This window comes from Gekko japonicus, unplaced genomic scaffold, assembly GCF_001447785.1.
Source record: "Gekko japonicus isolate JY-2015 unplaced genomic scaffold, Gekko_japonicus_V1.1 scaffold887, whole genome shotgun sequence".
Taxonomy (NCBI): Eukaryota; Metazoa; Chordata; class Lepidosauria; order Squamata; family Gekkonidae; genus Gekko; species Gekko japonicus.
Window position 1 is genome coordinate 196,608 of NW_015167079.1, and position 18,949 is coordinate 215,556.

The window sequence follows — 18,949 nt, forward strand, 5'->3', positions numbered from 1 at the left end:
CTTGGAGAAGGCATTTATCTCTTTAAATCCCTTCTCCGAACTAGTAGACCGGGGGGGGGGGCACTTGGAGGACGCATTCAAAGTTGCTTTCTTGCCACCTCTTTTATTCTTTCCACCTTTCTCTTTCTCTCTTCCTCCCTCCACATCTATTTGCTTTCTTTCCACATTTTTTCTTTTTCTCTTCCTCCCTCCCTCCTCCCCTCCCTCCCCCATATATTTGCTTTCTTTCCACACTTCTTTCTCCTTTCCTTCCTCTCTCCCTCCCTTCTCCCCCTCCCCCATCTATTTGCTCTCTCTCTCTCTTTCTTTCCACCATTTTCATTCTGTCTTTCCACCTCTTTCTCTCTCAAATAAATATCATTAGCAAACAAATAAATATCGTTGGAAAAATAAATATCATTATCGACATCTGTTTGTTACCCCTTTTGTTTTTATTTCTGGCAATCTCATTTAATGCTAATTTTTTTTTTAAAAAAAAAGCAAATTTGCATAGTTTTCAATAAAAACGTGCGTGTGATATTTGTGCATGTCCTGCGGCTCTCAAACGTCTGCCATTTATTCTATGTGGCTCTTCCGCTAAGCAAGTTTGGCCACCCCAGGCTCTGAAGCAACAGCTCTGACTTGGGGACACTTTCCACACACACACACACACACACACCATTGCTTACAGCACTGGACTATGTCACAGGAGACTCCCTCCAAAACTCACTAGGTGCCCCTAGAACAATGATGGCGAACCTTTGAGAGACCGAGTGCCCAAACTGCGACCCAAAACCCACTTACTTATCGCAAAGTGCCAACACGGCAATTTAACTTGAATACTGAGGTTTTACTTTAGAAAAAACAACTCCTACATTAACTTAAGATGATCCAAACACAGTAAGGAGAGCAATCCCAAATGCTTTCATTGACTTAAAATTATTCGGCAGAGACTTCGACGCTTTAATGATGGTCAGGGCCTGGCTGGGGTGATGGCACGCGTGCCCACAGAGAGGGCTCTGAGTGCTGCCTCTGGCACCCGTGCCATAGGTTCGCCACCACTGCCCTAGACCAATCATGCTGTCTGCCTAATGGATCTCCCAGGGCTGCTGTAGTGAAAAAATGGAGGAGGGAAGCCACGCACACTGCCCCGAGCTCCTCAGAGGAAGCACAGTATAGGAATGCCCTCAATCAGTTTGTACCCTGACCTGGATGGGTGGCCCCCAGGATAACCTGATCCTGCCGTATTTGGAAGCTAGGCAGAGTCCAGGGTTGCTGCGCAGAGGCAGGCAGTGGCAAACCACCTCTGTTAAGTCTCTTGCCGCGAAAACCCTACTGCCATAAGTCAGTTGCCACTTGACGGCACTCGCCCACCCCCAGCTCGTAACCCATCAATTCAGACTAGCCCATCGGACACGCCTGTCAGCTCTCCGAAAACTCTGTACAGCCTATCAGCTCTCCGAAAACTCTGTCCAGCCTCCTCTTTCTCCTTCAGTGCAGGAGCATATCCTGAAAAGGGCTGCTCCCACCACCCCAGAAGTCAAGAACTAGTACGGCTGGCTCTCAGCCCCCGTCCTACCCATCTAGTTCAACTGTAAAGGATGCCAGCCCTTTGGGCAATTTCTGTGTTCTGTTCAGCACCGAGCACGGAGGGTTGGGTCCAACCGGCTTTTGTACTCGTGAGAAAGGAAGGAAGCCCCTTCTGTCCACCCAAAAAGGATATGCTGGGAATCATGCAACCTACATGGACAAAAAGCCATACGGGACAAGAACTGTAATAAAGAGGGGAACTGGCCAAGACTGAGTGAAAAAGCTGGCTGGATTCAACACAGCGTTGGCACTATGAAGATGTTACACAGCAGTAATGCAATATCCAGGAACTGGAATGGTTTCAAGAGAGTGTCTCAGCGTGTTTCATGCTTGGAACTCATGCTGTACAGCACAGAGGGCGAATCCTGTCTCAGCAATTTCACTGGAAAGCAAAGGTCTGAATCAAGCCGCACCGCCCCCCGCCCCCCCATCATCTTAACCTTTTCCAAGACTTAATACTGGGTCATAATTGCCTGTGGTATTACCCAAAATGTGGCAAGCTTAAGAATAAACCTGACCTTATCTACAGAGTGCATCCTCTTGCTCACAGATCCATACCTTCCTTCTCCACCCCAGGCTCCGTTGGGGGTCACAAAAACTTCTCGACAACCGTCCGTCTCCATGTTATAGACCATCAGCTTTAAGGGCTTCCCCTCGTGGGATTCGATCAGTGCGAAGAAGTCTTCCGACTAGGAGAGACATTTGTATGAGTGACGCGGCAGCCCAAGCCCATGTGTTCCTGTTACACCACAGCCACTGTGACTCGTCAGAACTATGCTTACGCTTGTGGCCCGCCCCAGTTAAGGGACCCAACAGCACGCCAGTCGTTGGGGGGGGGGGATTAGAGATGTGAAGGCCCGGAAAAAAACCGGAAAAATTCGGGAAAAAAACAGTTTTTTTCCGTTTTTTTCCTGAAACCTTTTTTGTTATTTTCCAAAAAATTGGAAAAATTGAAAAAATAAAATAAAATAAAATAAATTGACTATGGAACGTTTTATTTTAACATGATGAATAAAATATTTTAAGACAAGGTGTTCAAATATTTTCCAAATCATTTCTAAAATATATATATATGACATCAGATTGATCTAATTTCTGTGCACTGAGGACAAGCAAGTGCTAGGTTACAAACTGAACTCTCCAATGCAAGAACAAGATGCATTTCTTCCTTTAGGAGGTGCTATTGTCAGAAGAAAATAAAAAGGTTTCAGGTTTGTTTTTGCATGTGGATGGGTATTCTGTTTGTAATAATTGTTTGGATACACTATATTTTTAATATGCTAGTTGTGATAATTTCATGCCAAGTAAAAATGTCCATACTCATATTTTATGTTCCTAAAGTAACAGAATGACTTTCAATCTAGAAAAGACAAAAGAAATGCTAATGTAGCATTTTTTTCAATTTTTCCAAAAATTTCCGTTCCCCCCCAAAAAAAACCGGAAAAAAACCCGGTTTTTTTTCCCGAGCTTCAAAATTTCCGGAAATTTTACATCTCTAGGGGGGATTGTGTGGACCTGCCATGTCTTGTGGTGCTGTGAGGAACATCTGACTTTTCAGCTGAAGGCAGCAAGAGGCAGAGATAAAGAACTCCCCGGGAATGAAAATAAGGAGGAACAGCTAGACTGCCGTAGCAGGCTGTTGGCTTTCAAACGCCGCCCCCCTCCATCATGTTTGTGTGAAGATGTTTAGGTGAAACCCTACAGAACCGTCAGGTTTTTTAATGTGTGACACGATCGCGGTTTATAAGATTATGCATGGGATAGAGCAGGTCGAGAAACAGGTACTTTTCTCCCTTTCTCACAATACAAGAACTCGTGGGCACTCCATGAAACTGCTGAGCAGTCGGGTTAGAACGGATCAAAGGAAGGACTTCTTCACCCAAGGAGTGATTAACACATGGAATTCACTGCCACAGGAGGTGACGGTGGCTACAAACATGGACGGCTTCAAGAGGGAATTGGATAAACGTATGGAGCAGAGGTCCATCAGTGGCTACTAGCCACAAGGTATAGGTAGGAACTCTCACCCTGGGGCAAGTGATGCTCTGTATTCCTGGTGCTTGGGCAACAGTGGGAGGGCTTCTGGTGTCCTGGTCCCACTGCTGGACCTCCTGATGGCACCGGGTATTTTTGGCCACTGTGTTGGACTAGATGGGCCACTGGCCTGATCCAACATTGGCCTCTCTTAAACTGGAGATAGTCACAAAGACATTCACAAGCCTTGGGGGCAAGGGGAAAAGAGATTCTTAAAACAGAGCAATACTTTTGTACCAAAGTTGGTAATCATCAAGGTGAGGATATTAGCAGGAGGAAGAAAGCAGGTTAAACTAAACCTGCAGGACTTTTGCTGTGCCGTTAGGGTTGTCGGCTCTGGGTCGGGAAATACCCGGAGTTTTGGGGGTGGAGCCTGGGGAGGGACCTTGGCGGGGTAGAACGCCACAGAGCCCACCCTCCAGAGCAGCCATTTTTTCCCCCTAGGGGAAGCGATCTCGGTTGTCTGGAGATCAACTGTAGTAGCGAGGGAACTCCAGGTGCCACCTGGAGGCTGGCAACCCTATATGCACTGACCCCAGCCAGGCTTGGCCCCTCACTGTCGGTGTCCCTGCTGATCCCCAGAGTCCATCCTTACCTCCTGGAGTATTTGGTCCGATCCGACGATGTAGTCCGTGTGAGGCTGCAGGCCAGCTAAGGCTGCCGGGGAAGCCGCTTCCACGTCCTAGAGAGACATTCGTCATGTTACCTACAGATATGCAGCAATTCAAAACAGTAAAAAACTGGGTTTCCCCAGAAGCTTCTCGGAGATCCCTCGATACTGTTATGAGGGGCAGACAAGCATCCCTGAGAGAGAAGAAGAGGAGGAGGAGACTGGATTTATACCCTGCCCTTCACTACCCGAAAGAGTCTCAGAGCGGTTTACAATCTCCTCCCCTTCCTCTCCCCACAACAGACACCTTGTGAGGTAGGTGGGGCTGAGAGCTCTGACAGAAACTGCCAGAACTATGGCTTGCCCAAGGTCATCCAGCCAGGTGCAAGTGGAGGAGTGGGGAATCAAACCCGGTTCTCCCAGATTAGAGTCCGTGCACTTAACCGCTACACCAAACTGGCTCCCTGAGAAGAAGCACACTGGATTTATACCCCACCCTTCACTACCCGCAGGAGTCTCAGAGCGGTTTACAATCTCCTCCCCTTCCTCTCCCCACAACAGACACCCTGTGAGGTAGGTGGGGCTGAGAGAGCTCTGACAGAAACTTCCAGAACTACGGCTTGCCCAAGGTCATCCAGCCAGGTGCAAGTGGAGGAGTGGGGAATCACACCTGGTTCTCCCAGATTAGAGTCCGTGCGCTTAACCACTACACCAAACTGGCTCCCTGAGAGAGGAGGAGGAGACTGGATTTATACCCCGCCTTTCACTACCCGAAGGAGAGCAGCTTACAATCTCTTCCCCTTCCTCTCCCCACAACAGACACCCTGTGGTAGGTGGGGCTGAGAGAGCTCTTTTGAGGACTGCCCTGGAGAGAACAGCTCTGAAAGAACTTGTGACTGACCCAAGGTCACACCAGCAGCTGCATGTGGAGGAGTTAGGAATCAAACCCAGCTCTCCCAGATTAGAGTCTGCGCTCCTAAGCACCACACCAGAGAAAGAGAGAGAGAAAGCTTGTCTATTGAAATGCCGCTAGACAGAAGCTTGGGTGGCTGCTTTGTTTGGGTCACGCTAGTGTCCTCGTGCAATCGGTACTGCGCATACTACAATGGCTGGCAATGCGCTTAGGTTCCATGGAGGATACGGAAATATGGGAGGTGTTATGAAGGCGGCTGCCTTGATTCGAGGCAGCACTGCCAGTCCAAAGGGAAAAAAATGAAGATCACCATCTCAGAGTCCTCATGCAAGGAGGTCAGACCTAAAAAGGTACCACAGTGCCAAGCAGCTGCGGCGCACAGTGGTTTCTCTTGCTCACCAGCACGTGCCACACGTGTTCGTTGGCTCCTTGGAAGCTGCAGAACCTCACGCTGGCTCCCAGGAGGCCCTGCCCACCCCACATATTGCTGGGGGTCACCTCCACCTCCCGCACTTTCAGGGTCTTGATGTTGTAGACCTCCAACTTCACAGCCTTCTCGACGTTGGCTTTCAGGAGATCTTTTAGAGTGTCGCCTTCTTTATTCTAAAGGGGAGAAGAGGAGACAAGTGGCTCTTTTCCCTCTGGGAAACAGCAGCCGGAAGACCGCTAGAGCTGCAGTGCAGAACATCGTGAGCCCCTTGCCACGGGCTTTGCAAAACAACGGAAAAGCTAGAAATCAATGGAAACCAGTGAATCTGCCACAACAGATCTCTTCCCACTTTATCCCTTTCCATTAACATGTGGGATTCACTAACACAACAGGCGGATGCAGCCAGCAGCTTAGCTTGTTTCTTAAAAGGAACAGAAGAATTCATGAAGGCGAGATCTGCCTAGAGCAATTAACTGTGGACAGAACTGCCATATACAGAGGGCAGTGTCCCTTTGAATACCTGATAGTCACCACAAACAGCAGGGAGTTGTTCCCGCCTTGTTTTACTTTAAAAATCTCCCCAGAAAGACCTGATTAACTACTGTTGGAACCAGGATGTCGGACTAGATTAAGCCACGGCCTGATTCAAAAGGGCTCCTTGGTTCTTGAGCCCATAAACTATTCACAGCTGTTTAGACACTGAAATTATGTCACTAACTCCGTCAGTGCAGTTCCACCCATCCACTCCCTTGGTCTGGAATGTTGTCCTTCAGACCTCTGACTGTCCAGCTTTGTTTTTCAGTGGGTGCTTTCCAGAAGCACCGTTATTAAAAACAAAACACAGTCTAACCACATATCAATAGTCAGGGGTCATTTCGTAGAAAGAGGTGCAGGAGCTTATTAGCATAACTCATTGGCATAACTCATTTGCATATGCTACACCCCCTGACGTTACCGGAAGTGTGTCAGAAGGCAACACCCACCGCTCAGGCTCCACTGGACTGTTTTGGATTGCTAGTTATGGGGGGGGGGGGGCGCTGGCTGCTTCTTGCTCTGACTGAGGGCTGCTGGGAGCATGGGGTGGGGCTTGTTTGATGTGCCCGCCCCCTGGGTTCTTTAGTGCCGGAGCTCCGCTCCTGTGCGCTCCTGCAGGAAATGACCCCTGTCAATAGTCTTGGAACTGCAAATGGGAAGGCTTTTAGAAGAAGATGAGATTGGATTTATTCCCCGCCCTTCACTACTTGAGACTCCTTCAGGTAGTGAAGGGCGGGGAACAAATCCAATCTCATCTTCTTCTTCTAAAAGCCTTCCCATTTGCAGTTCCAAGACTATTGATACGTGGTTAGACTATGTGTGTGTGTGTTTTAACAATCTCCTTTCCCTTCCCCTTCCCGCAACAGGCACCCTGTGAGGTAGGTGGGGCTGAGAGGACTGCCATGGAGAGAACAGCTCTGAGAACTTGCAACTGACCCAAGGTCACACCTGCAGCTGCGTGTGGAGGAGTGGGGAATCAAACCCGGTTCTCCCAGATCAGAGTCCACACACTTAACCACTACACCAAACTGGCTTTCAGCAACTGGTATTAAACAGAATGCCTTGCCTCTCCACTAAGTTCTGCCATGATATCTTCACTCCTTTGCGCAAAAGCCTCCTGAAGATGCTGCCCTACAAAGGTGTAAAGACAGCAGTCTGTCAGCAAGCTGCCATTCTGTTTTCTGTGACCTCTGTGTACATATCCTTACCCTGTTGCACCCGGCTTGTTTATACTATCCTGCTTCTGTGCTGGAATGCATAAGATAACTACTGGTGGATGTGTGGGGGAGAAGATGCTGTAATGCTTGCCTATTGCTATCTCATGAGAACTGCACCTGTGTTTTGTCTGATGTTCTGCCTGGTTCCCAGGGACTGGGCGCGCAACCGTTTCATTAGCCCGCCAGCGGGAATATTATTCATTGGATATGTATCTGTTTGAATTTCCTTTATTATGCTCGCCCTAACTGTGTATCCCCAGTTCTAACAAAGAACGTGTTTGAGTATGTCTTCAACGCTTTGAAATAAATTTTGCTTTTCTTGAAAACGTGGATTTATTCTCGATGCTTGGGGATCCAACATATTGTCTTAACCAGAAATGTTCAGCGGGGCATTCTTATGCAGGAAATAGGGCTGCAGTATAATGGAATGGTTCAGGAAGGTGCTTTTATGAGTCCACTGCATATATTATCTTCTGCTTTGCCTTGTATTATGTATTTATTTATAGTCCACCTCTCTCATTGGGTCTCAAGGTGGATTATACAGAGTGAGTCAATACAATGAACATGGTGGGAGAGATAACCAGGGCCTCAGGATATCTGAAACACAAACTGCTGGCCCTAAAGTACGTGAGCCAGTCTCCGCCGCAGCTACCAAAATGTTAATTATTGACAGGGTCATGTTTGAACTAGTTTGTCGGGACAGGTGTCAGGGTGAACGCCCTTGCCTGCCTGCACACTTCCTCCAGAATATGCCACAGGCACCTGGTGGTGCTGGAAAGGGCCACCAGGTCACAGCCGGAAAACAGGCTGACACTCAGCGCTTAGGATGAAATGAAATACAATTTCTCTACTGTATTGAACATGATCTTCACATGATATCCCATGCCATGATTTCAAAGACTAGAATGTATCCTCATCCATTTTACTGGAGAATCCTGTCCCGGGCATACAAACAAATCAGGATACATTCTAGTATTTGAAATCATGGCATGGAATATCATGTGAAGACACTATGAATAGTAGGTTTTCAAGAGAGACTACCACAGTGCTTCAGTGTGTTCGGATGAAGTTGTGAACAAAAAGAAAATCAACTCCGGGGAGTTTCCTTTTTTCTGTACTTTTGATGCGTTTATGGAAGAAAGAATATGTAACATGTGGAAGGGTTATTAGCTATTATAAAATAACATTGTTAAATACAGTAGAGAAATTGTATTTCATTTCACCCTAAGCACTGAGTGTCAGACCGTTTTCCGGTTTATTAGTTGTCTTGGGCTGTTAAAAGGTAAAGGTAAAGGTTCCCTTGCTCAAAAGCCAGTCGAATCCGACTCTAGGGTTGCGGTGCTCATCTCCGTTTCCAAGCCGAAGAGCCAGCGCTGTCCGAAGACATTTCCGTGGTCATGTGGCCGGCATGACTAAACACCAAGGCGCACGGAACGCTGTTACCATTTACATTATTTTATATCCGGTCACAGCCGGCTTATGGCAACTCTATAAGGTTTTCAAGGGGAGAGATGTTCGGAAGTGGTTTGCCTCTGCCTGCCTCGGCGTTGTGACCCTGGGCTTCTGTGGGGGGCTCCCATCCAAGCACTGACCGGGGCCGACCCTGCTTCACTTCCGAGATCGGACGAGGTCATCAGGCCAGCCTGGCCCATCCAGGTCAGGGCGCCACAGGTACCTGTTCTGGGGAGGTCAAGGTGTTTTGCAGCAAAAGTGGCCCCAGAGGATTTCCAGCGAGCCAGCCAGCGAGCTCTGCCATGTCTGTCCAGGGGAAGGAACACCCATGGAACTAGCTGATCTGATCTCTTTTCCAGCCCAGAATCAGAATTTATTATTATGGTCATTAGATAGGGTTGCCAAGTCCCCCCCGGGGGGGCGGGAACCCCACTCAATGGGTCCGTTCCCCGCCGGCCCGGATCGGGCCGCCGGGGGGAAACCCACCCCCCAAATGCCGGGATCACACCGGGCACGTTGCGGGGGGTGGGACGGAACGCTCTATCATTCGAGGGAAGACTCTATGGTTTCCCCTCGAATAATAGTGGTCCACCCACAACGTGCCCGACGCGATGACGTCACTTCCGGATGACGTCATCGCGGCTCCAGGACAGGGCCCGGAACTCCCCCGCTAAAACTGAGGTAAGACTTGGCAACCCTATCATCAGACCACCCATATACATATAGTTATAATTTTTTAAAAAAATTACATACAGAATATACATAATAAAAAGATTAAAATTTAGAACCTAAATTAAAATACAGGTTCCGTAACCTCAGTATCAGAACACAAAATCTAGCTACGTGATAAGTAGGACTCTCACCAGGCAAAAGGCAATCGAGCCTAGATTTATTTGTGCAACCAAGAATCTTATCCAGCAGGTAACGATCTTCAAACGAGCCTCCTTATAATACGGGCAACTAAGGAACATCTGCTCAGTGCACTCCACCTCCCTTAACGGACATGTCCGTAACCTTTCTAGATGGGGGGTTTTCTTATACCCGCCTTCAAGCACTGCAGAGGGGAGTGCAGAACTCCTTGCCAGGGTGAACGCCCTTCTAAAACTGTTTACTTCCAAAGACGCCAGATAAGCTGCCAGCTCGATTTTTCCAGCCCCAGTTACGATATTGCCTCTTATGCCCACGACAACAACAACAGAAAAGACAGGGACAAAGTGGCATGACTGCAGGATGCCGCTCTGCTCTCTCGAGTGATCAAAAAGCTACTTCAGAGTCCCGGGTCGTAAAACGGATTACCAAAATCCCTTGTAGGAGCCACGGGACAAAGGAAGCAAAGCCTGCCATCGGGACTTTTTGCACGTGTGGGGCTCCCACAGCCAGCCATAGACTGAGTTCGGGGGATCCTTTCAGTCTCAAAGCCATCAATGGGGAAGACGCTCTGGTTTTTTTCCCCATCTTTTTATTGTTTTGTAAAATACATTACATATGACACATATTGGTTCTAGATTTCTACATATAGCAACTAAGATCATTACTAACCATTGGACAACTATTCGCATACCATACAGCTCTAATACCTGCTAAGCTCTATAAATATAACCATTTAGGGTAAATCTGCTTAGCTGGGAGTATATCATTCGTTACCATATAATCTAACACTGGGGCCCAGATCCTAACAAATTTGGTGTAAGTAGGAGTATCACTGTTAATCGCTCTCTTCAGGGAGTCTGTAATTTTCGCCATTATAAACTGATCCCAGACTTTCTCTTGCCACATAGCGATTGTGGAAGGAGCAGTGGATTTCCAAGCCGCTGCAATTGCTAACCTAGCAGCCGCTAATAAAGTTGAGATGAGTTCTTTACTACTCCCTATCATTGATTCGTTCCACAGATTCAGCAATACCACTTCCGGAGTACAAAGTAATGCCTGTCTGGTGATTCCATTTATCTGAGTTATCACATTTTCCCAAAAGCTTTGGATTTCTTGACAACCCCACCAACAGTGGTAGTAGGTCCCTATCTGGCCACACTGCTTCCAGCATGCATTGCTTATTGATGGTTTGATTTTATGTAGCTGATGTGGGGAAAGGTACCAACGAGAAGTTAATTTGAAGAATTGAAGACGGATGTTATATAGAGAGGATCTGCTCGCCGGAGAAGCCCAGATGACTGTCCAATCCGACTCTTTTAAGGTGAGATCGAGATCCTCTTCCAATCTATTGGGAAGACGCTCTTGTGAGCTCAGGCCCTTCGAATCAGCATCAGGTTTTCCTAGTGGACCACTCTGAACAGAGGCCAGAGTTGGCCAAGGGAGTCTTGCCACTGTCCGGGTTATTCACAGCTCAATGGTACCTGCTAGATTTGATACCGCTGAGTTGCAAATTTGCGAAGAGGCCTTGGACTCCACTTAATACGAAATAGCATTTTGATTTGTGCATGGTCATTGTTCCTACTCACTATACCAGGGGTGTCAAACATGTGGCCTGGGGGCCGAATAAGGCCCCCCCCGGGGGGCTTCTCTCAGGCCGGTAGTGGGACTGGCTGTCTTCTGCTACTTCTTCCAGTTCTGCTCCTGCTGCGTCATCGTAGGTTTGCAGTTTACAGATACACACCTGAACAGCATACTCAAGATGGCGACAGCACAGACATTTTGATGTAATAATTCAGAGCAAGAGGTATCAGTTATCAGACACTGTTAAATAAACAAAATATCGCAAGAGTGCTAGTGTTTTAAGCATGTTTTTATTTTAAGTTTAAAAAAAACTTCGTGTTTGTGTTCTTTATAAAGTTTATATCTCCGCTACCTGGCATTACATTTTATGACACACATGGCCCGGCCCAACAAGGTTTCATTTATGTCAGATCTGGCCCTCATAACAAATGAGTTCGACACCCCTGCACTATACCCTTTGATGCAGGATTGTCTTCGAAATGGGCTTAATATTATGTACTGTCCAGGTTATAGCAGAGAGGCCAGCAGCAGCAACACATTAAGAAAAAGAGGTGCATCTCTAGTGACTTACCAGTCTAGTGTGTCCTATCGTCAGGATGAAATCAAAGAATGGTTCCAATCCGGCCTGCTGGGCGGGAGAGTTTTCCTGAATCTGCAAAATGGCAATATTTACACGCTATACAAATTGACTAAAATGATCATAGGGGTTGGTGTGTTCTACAGTAAACTTAACAGGATCCGTACCCCATGCATTCTTAGGAGTCAACACCAAAGGCAACTGCTGGAAGAGGCTGTTCTGGCCTAAGGCCAATACCCCGATCCTGACAAACAAAATGAGATCTATCTCCCGGACGGTATCCCTCTCCTCTCCCATTCAGGTTTAATCCCTGGCTTCCCCAGTTAAAAAGAGCAGGGAGCAGGTGATGTGAAAAGACCTGACCGAGGCTCCCTCTAAGCTGTGCAGTCTTGTGAGCAAAAACACCACTTTGTGAGCTACTGGCATTAAAGTGGTGAGCGGGCGATTTGGCTACTGCATAAATTAGTTTGCTCTGAAGCCATCCTTCCTGAGCTAAGGCAAAAATGTGTGAGCTGGAGGCCAAAAAACCGTAACGCAGCTTAGAAGGAAACACTGCCTGAGACCCTGAAGAATAACTTTTGTTCAGAAAGACTATACAGAGCTAGACAGGCCAATGGTTTGGACTTGGTAGAAGGCCTGTAGAAAACACACTGATCCCCAGAGTGAGTAAATTGAGCATAAGGTGCGTGCTGAAGTGTTAAGCTGAAACACCCAGAGACGCGGCTTACAAAGCACCAGCTACCAAATACCGATCCACACCTGCCTCTGTCTTGGATCAGCTTTGAAGAACTGTAGGCAATGTAGGAGCCGCCAGGTGGGAGGACCTGTCCCTTGACAGTCACAAGAAAACAACAGAAATCCTTTCAGGTGCCAAAGTGGACAGGCAATAAGGCACAGCCTTTCATAGAGGTCCCACAAACCTACGACGACAGCAGCAGCAGCAGCTAGGATTCCTGCCTCTTATCCCGGTTTCTACTTTCTAGCATCCTTGATCGCCTTCCACTGGTACCAGCAGTTTCCCATCCCGGTACTGATCAGGCTAATACCCACTTAAGCTTTAACAATGCAAACAGCATTATTCATGTTCCCTGAAGCCATTCGCTGGGTAAGGAAAGTCAGCATTTACTGAAAGATTTAGGCATACCGATGGGTTATGAAAGGAACGCACAGCTGTCCGTATGTTTGCCGTGAAGTGCGGCATGTTCCACTCCACCCCAAATTCCATTAGGAGAATCATGCAAGGCTAATCCAGACGCATTCTGGCTACGTAATTTATTCTACTCCAAAGACTCTGGTTATGAAAGAAACCGGGATGGCACAGAAGCAGGGCTTAGGCAGACAACACGCTCAGTGGCATCATGAAAAGGAGGGAAAGAAACTACGCGAGAAGTGCCGGGGGCTTGGCAGAGAAACTGCATTCTATCCCATGACCAGTGGCAGGTCTTTCCTGTCCTCAGCAAACATCTGAGCTCTTTAACACCCATCCTACAATTTCAAGTGTTTTCTTCACAACCACAAGGGACAGGGACTTGGTCCTTAAAAGTTTATATCCCACAGATGATCGATTCTGTTCTGCTGTCAGGTTTCCAACCAACAGAAGCCATGCAGTCTTAGAAAGCCATTTTCTGCAGAGTGCATTTTAAAAGCAGGCACGAAACACAAACTCAGGTCTACTATCCTGGTTTACGGCTTCTGCATAACAGAAGAATCCAGGATAAAAATATTTGAAACGTGGTCCATCCATACCTGAACTGGAACTAAACTAACAAAGGGGCGACTCCTATCAGAGAGTACACCAGCAACTTCCGGCCGGCACGGCGCGGTGACGGGCAGGCTTCGGATCGTTCCGAGACGCCCGATTCCTTTCCGCTCCATTTGGGGCTCCCCGGGTCTCAGGAGCACCCAGCCAGCTCTCCCGGAGAGAGAGCTGGAGCAGGGGGCTTTGTCGTGGCCCTTCCCGTGACTGGCAACGTGGGGGGGTGTCCACTTCTTGCCCTGAAGGAGGAGCGGTTCGAGAAGAGGAGCATGGCCGCCATGTTCCTCATAGCCTTCTCCTCCCGTTTTTACCTATATTCAAATGCGTTCAGATTATAACAGCAGCAACAAAGCAATATAGAAGGAAATACAGAATAAATTGTTAGTACATGCAGCTTTAAGTATAAAGAAGAGAAGGTGGTTAGCAAAATACCCTGAACGAATGGCCATAAATGGGAAAATAAAGCGGCCAGAAAAGCGAGAGGGAAGGAGTGGAGTGTTTGTTTTCTTGGGGTAATAATGACTGTTCTCTTCGAGACATTTAAATTCTTGTTCCTCTCTCTCATCTGCTCAATAACTGATACTGAAGGAATATGTAACTTCAATTTCAACTGAGTGATATTTAATTTGAATTTTGAATGACTTAGTGTGTATAAAGTGAATAAAATGGCATTTGCAAGGGAAACCGACATGGAGGAGGAAATAGACGAAAATACCTTAGTGGGAGATATGTCGGTGGAACAATTCTTAAGGATTTTGAAGGAGGGAATACAAAAGGGCATTGAACAAGCATTTGCAAGTTTCCATGATTCCCAATTGGAGATAGAGAGTAGTGAAAAACCGGAACAATATGGGCAGTGTTTTGTAGAGATCTCTACGTGCCAGCATGAAAAGGAAAGTATAGAGACATCATACTTATTGACTCAAAGACGAAATAAGAAGACAACCAAAGTGAGTTATTTGAAGAGGGAGGCAATAAAAAGAAAAGTACAAAGACTTTTTCCCAAAAGGAAGAAAAATTGGGAAAGAAAGATTTGTTTGGAAGGTTAAAAAGAACAATATAAGACGGAGGCATGAATTTTTGAGGGCTACTGAGAAGAGATTGAAAATGAACTACCACCCTTGTAAGGGGAGAAATCATATAGACATGTTGCTACGGAAGAAGAGGCTTCAGAGTCATAGAAGACAATTTAAAGTATATGAAAGTGTTTATGTTTTTTAGTTTGTTTCTTTCCTCCTTTGAAAATTTATAAAATGGAATGAACTGATATGATTAAGGAGTTGGTGTTTGTAAAATGGAATGAATTGATATGATTAGAAGGTTGTTAATATATGGATTATAGCCCCAAGTGTGAGTGATAAATTAGTCAAGTTGTAGGGAAGAGGATTGAGGTAATATCTTAAAGGGGGAAAGGAGAAGGTAGTAACAATGTATATGTGATTTCTCCTTTTTTCTCTTCCTTTTTTCCTTTTTTTTTGAGGGTGAATAAAATTGAAATGAAATTGTTCTGATTAATTTAAATGTGTAGGAAATTTTGTGGGGTTTTTTTCTTTTCTTCTTTCTCTTGTTTTTTTCTTCCAAAAATGTACAACCTGGAATAAAAGGGTGGTGGTAAATAAGTAGATAGAGGGTTCTGGAAGGTAACTAAGAGATATGAAAGTGGGTCAAGTTAATATTAAATAAATTTTGGAATGGATAATAAGATTGGTGATGTTAAATTTTGGGGATTGTAATGTTTGTTATATATCAATGTATGGAAATACTTAAGAAATGATGGGAGAATTGGAAGGTTATAGTATTTTGTTAAACTAAAAACTTATAAAAGATGTTATATTAATTTTGCAAAAAGACAATCCTGGCTTGAGCAGTTGGGGGGTAAACAATGAAAATATGAAAATAACAATAAAAACTAAAAAACCATGCATACAAATAAAATAAAAAAATATAAAAATTTAAAATTTATTATTTACGTAGAAATATGGAAGTTGATGGATACTGGAACAAATAGGAAACTTTCTAATATCGTGTGTTGAGAGAGTAAGGTTGATTACGAGGGACGGTCGGTTTAATGTTTATAGAGATTATAGATTCAATTGTTTATCAATGGATGTATGTACTTGATAATTGCTTATTTAGTGAATTATATGAAGAAAAAAGTATTTATATTTGTCTGTGCTGTTGCTGTTCAGAATATGTTACTAGTAGTATAGGATGTTAATGGGATGGAATATTTAATTATGAGTTACTATTGATATGTGCATTATTGTGAAAATCCAGTAAAAATACATTTTAAAAAGAGAGAGAGTACACCAGCAACTAAAGCCCAAAATCATTTACTATTATTAGTCAGGAAAGCATTAATTAGTAAATCCTAACTCCTGTTCTGTGAAATTCTAGAGCACATAGTTGGGTTTTCAAATTTTGGCATTCACTTATCAAACCATGCATCAAATTTGCTTCTTGTATATTTGTAGTTTCTCACTATGGACTGCTGCTGGAAAGCAAAGTTAATAATATCAGTAAGTTTGCCATAGAAGAGATTGGATTTATACTGCGCCCTCCACTCGGAGTTTCAGAGCAGCTTACAATCTCCTTCCCTTCATCTCCCCACAACAGACACCATGTGAAGTAAGTGGGGCTGAGAGAGCTCTTTCGAAGACGGCTCTTGAGAGAACTGTGACTGAGCCAAGGTCTCGCCAACAGCTGCATGTGTAGGAGTGGGGAATCAAACCCGGTTCTCCCAGATTAGAGTCCGCACTCCTAAACACTACACCAAACTGGCTTTCATAGGAGCAGAGATCCTCAGACACATGTTAAGCATTGGTTATTTGTTGATTTGGCTCAATGAACATCTTGGAATTAAGTAACAGTGATACCGTTGTCCGCTCGTTGGGTCCACCTAGTTCTTTTATTAAAAATACAGAAAAGCCACATAGTAAAAACCAAATTAAAACTTTTTCAACAGAAGAAGAAGAGATTGGATTTATACCCCGCCCTTCACTTGGGAGTCTCAGAGCGGCTTACAAACTCCTTTCTCTTCCCCTCCCCACAACAGACACCCTGTGAGGCGGGTGGGGCTGAGAGAGCTCTGACACAAACTGCTCTTTTTCGAGAACAGCTCTTATCAGAACTAGGGCTTGCCCAAGGTCATCCAGCCAGGTGCAAGTGGAGGAGTGGGGAATCAAACCCGATTCTCCCAGATTAGAGTCCGCGCACTAAACCACTACACCAAACAGGAGACATGAAGGGGGGGAAAAACATCAAATGCCAGGACAAATAAGAACAACCTGACCTCATGCCTGAAACTAAGAAAAGCACATCCCAAGCCTTTGCTGTTCTCACCCACAGGTACACCCTGGACACCTGACAGAGGAGGAAGGTGAGGCATGCAGTGTAGTAAGTGCACCTCCCTACTCTGTTTCATATCTGCTTTCACACACGAAGCAGAACAAGGGGATTAACCCCCACCCCACAAAACATATTCCAAATTTTAAGGCCCAGTATCACTGTAGAACATTCAAATATGGAGGATGAAGCTGAGTAACATGTTTGAATGTTCAGAAGAACAATATCCAATATTTAGGAGCCTTGGACTTTTCTTTAGAACGTCATTTTCAGAAGGTAGATCAAGATTCGAATCTGGTAGCACCCCAGAGACCAAGAAGCTTTCATGGGTATAAGCTTTCAAAGCTGACAAAGGGCGCTTTGATCCATGAAGGCTGATACTCATAAAACCTTGTTGGTCTCTAAGGTGATACTAGACTCAAATCTAGAACATGTCTTCCTGGTTCAGATCAAAAGCCCATCTTGTTTATTTGGTTACATTTATACCCACATGTTTCTTCGTTTCTTGAACTCCAAGTGACTTACAAGGAATTCCCTGGAGCTCTCCCACCAAGGCAGATCCCCAGACGTGCTTAATTTCCATGAGGGTTAGTCTCTAAGCTGCTTTTCAACCATATTGGCCAGGGATCCTAAAGGTTTTATGACTTTCTCTAGGCACAGAGCAGGGGGTCACTGGAGGAATGGGGTGGGGAATTGTGAATTTCCTGCATTGTACAGGGGTTGGACTAGAAGACCCTTAAAGAGCCCTTCCAGCTCTTTGTTTCTACGTTTCATGTCTTTGGGGACCAAAAAGGGTCAACCAGGTGCCTCTGAGAAACTGACTCACAAGCGGAAGATGGCCGGCCCCAGCAGTTTGTAGCCAAAAATATTCTCTTCGTTCCTCCCCCTCCACCTTTCCCAAAAATATTAACACCCCCCCCCCGTGCTCCTCTGCCGAAGATGCAACACAACTGGTGGTCTCAGAATGGCACCTGCTTCTTCCCAGGGCCAACAAGATCAGCAGAGAAGGAGCCATTGGCTGCTGTGTCTGGCAAGCAAAGGAAGGATCACAGTGTGATAGCAAAACTCTAAATTATAAGAAACACTGTAATAAGATGCTAAACAATAAGTTGCATGATGAGATTTCCATTAATTACAATAGGTGTATTGCAATAGATTGCGAAACAGTTAAGTTTTATAAATTATAATATAACTATATATTATAATTATAAATTGAATTATAAAATAGCTCAACAAGAGGGTAAATCCTGACTATGGAAACTTCAAAATGGATCATCAACCAGTGAACAACAACATGTCTACGTCAAGGAAGAGCCCTCCATTGAGGAAGAATCATCAAGAAGGCATCACACGAGGATCTCTCGGGTTCAGGTCCCCTCGTTTCGATAAACGTCTTCAGCCAGACCGACAATTATTTTACCAAAATGTAAAAACGATTCTCCCAAATGCGTCATTAAAGATTGGCATTCGTCCCGCTCAACAGCTACGTCTATGGCAGAATTTGTTTACGGAGGGACCACTCAAAATATCTCAGTATAGAAATCCATCAAAACTCTCTACGGTTGGGATAGCCTCCTATCGCTTCTCGACTGTGTCTGACGGGCTGTCGGGTCAGACAGACTGCTCCCGTCCCTGGAGGCTCCACCTGGGCAAGCAAGCGACAGCCTTCCAGATTCCTACCCACTCTCTCCCCGGCCCTTACCCCGTGCACATGATAGCCCTCGGAGCCCCCGTCAGAAGCCTCGGAGCTGGAGCCCAGCCCCATGGCCGCAGACCGGAGCGGGGAGAAGGGCGGCAGCCTCAGGAGCACCGGCCCGCCGTCTCCATCCTCCGAATCCCCCCTCAGCCGACTTCGCCTTCCTCCTGCCAAGCTCCAACGTTGCAGTACCGACTGAGCGTGCGCGCACGGCCACACTCCATTGGCGGGCAGAAGCCGAGGCGTGACGCCGCTCGGCGCGTGAGGCCGCGGAGAGTGGCGGTTGCTCGGCAACGGAAGGGAAGCGAGCGAGGTCCCTTCCGCGGGCGGGCTGCCAGTACGACGGAAGGCGGGATCAAGTTGGC

General features: G+C 46.1%; 1 protein-coding gene across 1 annotated transcript in view; it reads right to left on the minus strand.

Annotated features, from left to right (window-relative positions):
- The window catches only part of GORASP1 (golgi reassembly stacking protein 1), a 24,895-nt gene extending 6,131 nt beyond the window's left edge, over window positions 1-18,764 (minus strand). Inside the window, exons 1-5 of the mRNA XM_015412805.1 lie at window positions 18,591-18,764; window positions 11,782-11,862; window positions 5,526-5,729; window positions 4,199-4,285; window positions 2,128-2,258 (exon numbers count right to left, since the gene is read on the minus strand). Coding sequence (XP_015268291.1) covers window positions 2,128-2,258; window positions 4,199-4,285; window positions 5,526-5,729; window positions 11,782-11,862; window positions 18,591-18,653 — 566 coding nt within the window. The 5' untranslated portion in view covers window positions 18,654-18,764. The remainder of the gene's footprint in view (window positions 1-2,127; window positions 2,259-4,198; window positions 4,286-5,525; window positions 5,730-11,781; window positions 11,863-18,590) is intronic.
- Between the last annotated feature and the right edge of the window lie 185 nt (window positions 18,765-18,949).